This window comes from Elephantulus edwardii, unplaced genomic scaffold (assembly GCF_000299155.1).
Source record: "Elephantulus edwardii isolate Elephantulus edwardi_28Jun2011 unplaced genomic scaffold, EleEdw1.0 scaffold00289, whole genome shotgun sequence".
Taxonomy (NCBI): Eukaryota; Metazoa; Chordata; class Mammalia; order Macroscelidea; family Macroscelididae; genus Elephantulus; species Elephantulus edwardii.
In genome coordinates, this window is record NW_006400039.1 from 1881261 (window position 1) to 1887207 (window position 5947).

The 5947-nt window shown below is 59.6% G+C and overlaps 2 protein-coding genes across 2 annotated transcripts; one reads left to right on the forward strand and one right to left on the reverse strand.

Moving 5' to 3' along the window:
* Nucleotides 1-1748: 1748 nt before the first annotated feature.
* On the forward strand, nt 1749-3162 carry LOC102854109 (chromosome unknown open reading frame, human C9orf142). The gene is made up of 7 exons (XM_006900652.1): nt 1749-1867; nt 1937-1997; nt 2234-2283; nt 2505-2687; nt 2774-2856; nt 2958-3042; nt 3123-3162. The coding sequence occupies exons 1-7, from the start codon at nt 1749-1751 to the stop codon at nt 3160-3162; spliced, it is 621 nt and encodes a 206-aa protein (XP_006900714.1).
* Nucleotides 3163-3973: 811 nt separating this feature from the next.
* CLIC3 (chloride intracellular channel 3) lies at nt 3974-5626 on the reverse strand. The gene is made up of 6 exons (XM_006900592.1): nt 5582-5626; nt 4862-4971; nt 4662-4787; nt 4459-4565; nt 4213-4388; nt 3974-4132 (listed from the first exon to the last, which is right to left on the reverse strand). The coding sequence occupies exons 1-6, from the start codon at nt 5615-5617 to the stop codon at nt 3974-3976; spliced, it is 714 nt and encodes a 237-aa protein (XP_006900654.1). The 5' UTR covers nt 5618-5626.
* Between the last annotated feature and the right edge of the window lie 321 nt (nt 5627-5947).

The following is a 5947-nucleotide window of genomic DNA, read 5'->3' on the forward strand; positions in this document are numbered from 1 at the left end:
TGTGTGTGTGTGTGTGTGTGTGTGTGTGTGTGTACCATCAAATCAGATTTGACTGGTACAGGAGTTGGTTCCTCCTTCTCCAGCAAAGCATCTGGTGAATTTGAACCACACACCTCTGGGATTGCAGTGCAGCTTCTTGCCTAAGAGTGTTCTTAAAAGTAAAAATTGTGAATTTGTCTCAGACACACTGGACATGTCATTGGTAGAGGCAGGTCACTGGAAATGGGTATCTTCCCTGGATGGATAAAGGATCGGAGAAGGAGACGCGAATGATCTAGATGGAGTGATACTGTAATTAGAACAGTGGGTTTATAGCCATTGAGAGGATGGGCCTGGTGCAGGGTGGAGGGTGGGCGGGAGCAGGCTGGAGGGTGGGCGGGCACAGCAACCTAGCAACAACAGCAATGATGTCAACAAGGCAGTTATGCTAATTAGACAGGATACAATTTGCAGAATTAGATTAAGTAGATCTCTTTTTTTTCTTTTCTTTTTAAAATATTTTATTGAGTTTCATATAATAATAGTAGATCTCTTTTGAGATACAAAAGGTTGGAGTGGAACTGAGGGACCCACCACTCAGAAGAGCTGGGGTAGACCCAGGGTGCCTTTGCTGTGACCCGTCTGGACCCTGGGGAAACCTGAACCACATGAAGGTCTCTAGGGTTACCAGGGACACAGGGGTTGAAAGGGGACAGAAACACCTGTCTATGTTCATGATCCCATGATCCCGGAGACCAAAACCCTGCAACAGTTTCGCAGGTGCGTCAGGTGTGAACCTTTCTCTGCCTCTTACAGCCTTTGGCAGCTGCTGGCATCCACTGACTTGGCAACATCGCTCCATCTCAGCCTTTGTCACGGGGTCTGTGTCAACTCTCCCACTGCCGCCTTATAGAAAGATACGTGTGATTGCATTCTGGTCACTGGGTAGCCTAGAGTCTCTGTATCCAGGATCATGCACTGAAATCTCATCTGTCCACAGAAAGCCACAGTCCCCGCTGCCAGTAGGAGCTTAGACCTCTTTGAGACAATTACTCAGCCAAGCCGTCTCTTCCTGGGCCTTGAGATACCAACGCTGTTGGTGACCCTGCATCCAGCTCCCACTGGAGCTTCGTATACACATCGACCTCTCTTTGCACTGTCAGATTCACAGTGCACTGCAGCGTTCACAGTCAAAGCGAGCCCGCCTCCAAACCTGCTCCAGTCGGACTCCACTCTGTAACGCGGGGGCCTGCGCTCTGCTCTCCAGCCTCGGCACAGAGCACCACTGGCTAAATGCAAAAGGAATGAATGAGACCCGAAGCTCTTTGCACTGGTTCCCATACACATCTGTATTTTGACTTGTTATAATAAAGCTTTAAGGAACTTTGCTTTTTTATCCAAAAACGAAGTGAGGAATATATGGGGGAAGGGGTGGGTAACAGGGTGCAGAGACTGGGGGACCCACAAAGGGGGCAGAGCCGCTGGGTGGGGGCTGAAGGGCGTGCGGGAGGGATGAATCCCGAACACATGCGTGGCTTGAGCTGGAGCCCACATCCCACTGGACCCTGTGGTCCCCTGATCCTGTCTGTGCAAACCTCACCCAAGGCCAGCCCATTCCGTCAAACCACGCCCGTGTCCGGTAAGCCACGCCCACTATCAGACCACGCCCCTGCATCCCGCGCACGCGCCCTAGCCCTCCTCTGCCCGCCTCCTCACTGCGCAGGCGCCCTAAGCCCCACCCATCTCGGCCCGCCCCCGGCCGAAGTGTCATGGTGCCCCCTTCGCCGTCGCTGTCTCCTCTGTGCCTGCTGCCGGCCGGCCCCGGTCCGCCCCGCTACGTGTGCTACTGCGAGGGGGAGGAGACTGGGTCCAGCAGCTTCAGCCTTTAGTGAGTGTCGGGGTCCAGGGGCGGGCGGGCAGCTCTGCGGCCGGTCCGCCTGACAGCTCTCCGCCCTAGTGTGACAGATGCCGTGGAGCTCTGGGGCACCTGCTTCCCGCCCGACCAGCTGCCCGCGCTCGTGAGTACGGGGTCCCCGGGGACGCTCGAGGGGGGGCCCCGTGGGCGCTCGAGGGAGCCCCCAGGGCGCAGCAGCCCTAGGATTGGTCTGGGGTTCCTGGAAAGTCGGAGTATTGGCAAGGGTGCGGGCCAAGCCCAGCCAGAGCAGTTCTCCAGGCGCTGGAGGGTCCAGAAGGTTCTGGGTCCAGCAGGCGTGGAGTGTCCCAGGCAGTAGGTGACGAGGTTCTGTGCCCGCAGAGGGCTCGCTTCGGGCTGGGGGAAACGGAGGACATCAGCGTGCGGTTCAGGTGAGTGAGTAGGGACAGGGTAGACAGAGGGTGAACGAGAAGGTAGACTAGGGGTGGACAGGGGATGGGCCAGAGGGTGGACAGGAAAGTGGATGGACAGGAGGATGAGCAGTGGGGGTGGGGAGGGGAGTGGATGAGGAAAGACAGGGTGGTGCATCGTGTGGATAGGGGATTGGACAGGGAGGAGAGCCCTCTCAGTACCCAGACCCCTCCTTCCCTAGGGCAGCCTGTGAGCAGCAAAGTGTGACCTTCGCTCTCCAGGAGGATATCATATCCCTGACATTTTCTGTGGGCTCCTCTACCCTGACCTTTGACCTCTTAAAGTTGCCAGGCCCAGATGCCGGGCCCCGTTTGCAGGCACTGATGCTAGGCCTTGCCAAGCGAGTGTGTTGGTTGGAGGAGCAGTTGACAGGTATGGGAGGTGGTCCCATGCTCTTTTAGTGTGCCCTGCCCATGCCATTCCTGCCACCAGCTGGCTGTGTGCTCACAGACTTCCTTCTCCAGCTGCGGGGGAGATGAGTGCCAGCCCCAGGAAGAAGCCCTGGCAAGTGAGGCCCCAGCTCTTTCTACCAGGTACAGCCAGCTCTCTTCAGCCTAGCCCAGGACTTGGCTTTTCTGGACAAGGCCAGCTCAGGTGGTGCTGAGAGTTGAGTCTCCCTCCATGTCTTCCCCAGATCAAGATCCTCAGAGGGGCGGCCCTGGGCCTGGGGTCAGAAGACGCTGCCCTGGGGAGTCCCTGGTCAACCCTGGCTTCAAGAGGTACCTGCCCACCTGCATTCCCTCTGCCCCACCTCACCTAGGTCAACCCCCTATCATGGCTCTGCCTGTCCCGTTCCCAGTAAGAAGCCTGCCAGTGGTGTGGACTTTGAGGACACCTGAAGGTCTAGCAAAAGTGGACTTGACCAGGAATCTGCCTCAAGGAAAGGCACAGCCATCAAAGATTCCATCTCTACCCTCCTGCTGCTGGCCCAGCAGACTGCGCCTCAGGTCCCTTGTCACCAAATAAATGATGAGAGCCTTTGCACAAGTGTGCAGGTGTGCAGGTGCAGGGGCCCGGCTCACTCTTGGGGGGCTGGCCTGTGGCAGAAGATAAGCAAATTGTGTCAGGGTTCTAACTTGTTACTGCTTGGTGCTCGCTGGAGCAGGCTGTGAGGTCTGGACCTACCCAGCTCTCCCGCCTCTCCACCCAGTTCCAGGAAACTCTGGAGCCCCCCAGAAAAGCGGTTGCTTATCCCCACCCGGCCCACCCTCCTGTCCAATCCATGCTGCTGCTCCAGAGCCCCCCAGGGGCCCCATCCCATGCACCACAGGACCTGTCAGACTGAGATCAGCAGGGTGGAGGTGCAGGCCTGGGAAGGGTGGAATAATGTGGCCAGCTTCACCTTCCTGGCTGCGCACCTCAGGCTGCCCAGGACTTCACTCTAGCACCCCACCCTCCGCAGTCATTCTGCCGCCCCACCCTGGCTTAACTGGTTTGGGAACCCAAACCTGTATGCAGGAGCCCTGTCACTATCCTAGGCCTCCCAGCCCCAGCTGGTCTGTTTGGTTCTTCTGGTGTTGTGTGCCCACAAGGGGCTTTGGGGTGGCTGCATAGATCATGCGTCAGAACACATGCACTTGGAGCCCAGGAACTTTATAGGGCTGTAAGCAAGGGAGCAGAGGGAGAGGCCCGCACGCAGGAAGACAGAGGCTAGCGGGGCCGCACGGCCGCTCGGTAGGCTGACAGGATCTCCTCACTGTGTGGACATGTGTACTTGAACTCCTTTGCCTGCAGTGCGCAGTCCAGGTAGCGGCGGACGCCCCGCAGCTCTCTGGGGATGGGCGCCTGGCGGAAGTGCGCACACACCGTCTAAGAGCAGGACTGGAGTCAGACCCTTGCCCCGGGATCTCACGCCCCAAGAGCCCCGACCCCCAGGCCCCTGCGCTCACGTCCACTATGTGCAGCTTGGGCAGCAGCCCACAGTCAGGCAGCGTGAGCTGATCGCCGTCCAAGAAGCGTCTGCGTGACTCACGCAGCTGCGGTTCTCGCTGCAGCTCGTGGTCCAAGGGCGCACGCAGGTAGCCGTCCAGCCGGAGCAGTGCGCGCAGCAGCTGCTGGTACAGGGCTGGGCGAGTGGGGCTGTGAGGACCTGGCCTGGGTGCCCCTCCCCACCCGCCAGCTCCCAGCCGGCTCACCGTCGTCCTGCGCCGGTATAGGGTTCTTTATGAACGCTGAGAACTTGTGGAAGACGTCATTCCCGGCGGTGGGAGACTCCCGGTAGCGTGGTGCCAGGCTGGGGAAGCTGGGGCAGAGCAAACGGGGACCCTTGCTCGACCCCCACAGCTTGGTTCTGAGATGTTTCCCTCTGGGGCCTAGCACCGCCCACCCCGATTCTCACTCGGGGGGTCCCAGGGTTTCCTCCAGAAACTCTTCAATCTGCAGCGTGTCCGTCTTGGCATCGCCATCATAGAGCAGGATGGGCAGCTGCGAGCCAGGGGCGAAGTCCTTTAGCACATCCGGGCACCTGTGCACAGGAGGGGAGTGGGCTTGATTGAGAGGCCTGAGGAGGAGAGGCGTTGTGGGGGCTGGCCGGCTCACCTCCGCACATCCACCGTGGTCAGTGTAAAAGGCACGCCCTTGAGGAGCAGGACCATGAAGAGGCGCTGGCAGGAAGGACAGTGGCCCACGCTCTCCCCATCCTCGCTCGCCTGGGGGTGGGGGTGAGGGCAACAGGCAGGTGGGAACAGTGTCAGGCCAGGCTGGTCAGGCAGGCGCAGCAAGGCAGGCAAAGGCACTCAGGGTGGACAGGGTGCACTGCTGCCACGGCGTCTAGACCCTTATTTGAGGAGCCTGGCAGAGCTCAGCAACCCCCTACCCTGGCCTGGTACAGCCTACTGATCTGCAGGGCGCAGTAGGCTGGTGGCTGTTTTCAGAGATTCAGCCACAGAGCTGGCACTACCACTGCCCCACACTAACATCCTCTGCGCCCTCTGTGGGGAGGTGCGGAGACTAGCACCCCCAGACAGACCTGGAGACTGGGTGCCTGCCTCCCTGGCCGAGTCTGCACCCTACGCTCTCTAGGCCCCAGCTGCCTGATACCTCCCCTCCAGAGTTGGACCAGAACCAGGTGGCAAGTAGGAGGCTCCCAGGGATACTTCTCCCCAGCCTGCTACCACCGCCCCAAAGGGCTATCTGTCCCTTCTTTTACTCCCTCCACTTTCTGGAGTCAGAAGGGGCAGACACTGTCTTGGAGACCCTCCTCCCCGAAGTCTCTGACCCCTTCCCACACCTGGGTCCCCCAGCCCAGCCCACAGGCACCTTGACAAACAGCTGCAGCTTAGAGGTCTCGGCCATGGCTGGCGGCTGAGGCTGAGCTGCTGGCACAGGGTGGGGACTGTGCTCTTTAAGGCTCTCTGGCCGCCCCGCCCTCCCTGGCCCAGGGGCCGCCCAGGTGCGCAGCAGGCTGTGCAGGTCAGTGTGGGTGGGACTGCGAGCCCTGGGGGAACACTGAGTGTTTGGTACTAGCCTGAGATTGACCCTGACACAGAGGCTCCTCAGTCTCCCCCAGGCAGGGTCTGGTTCAGGGCCCCCAGTGGGATGGACTGGAGAAGGGTGGTCTGAAAGGCAAGGTAGTGGGTGCTGTGAGCAAGGGGCACAGCTATGGGTCAGGGGCACTGCACCCTG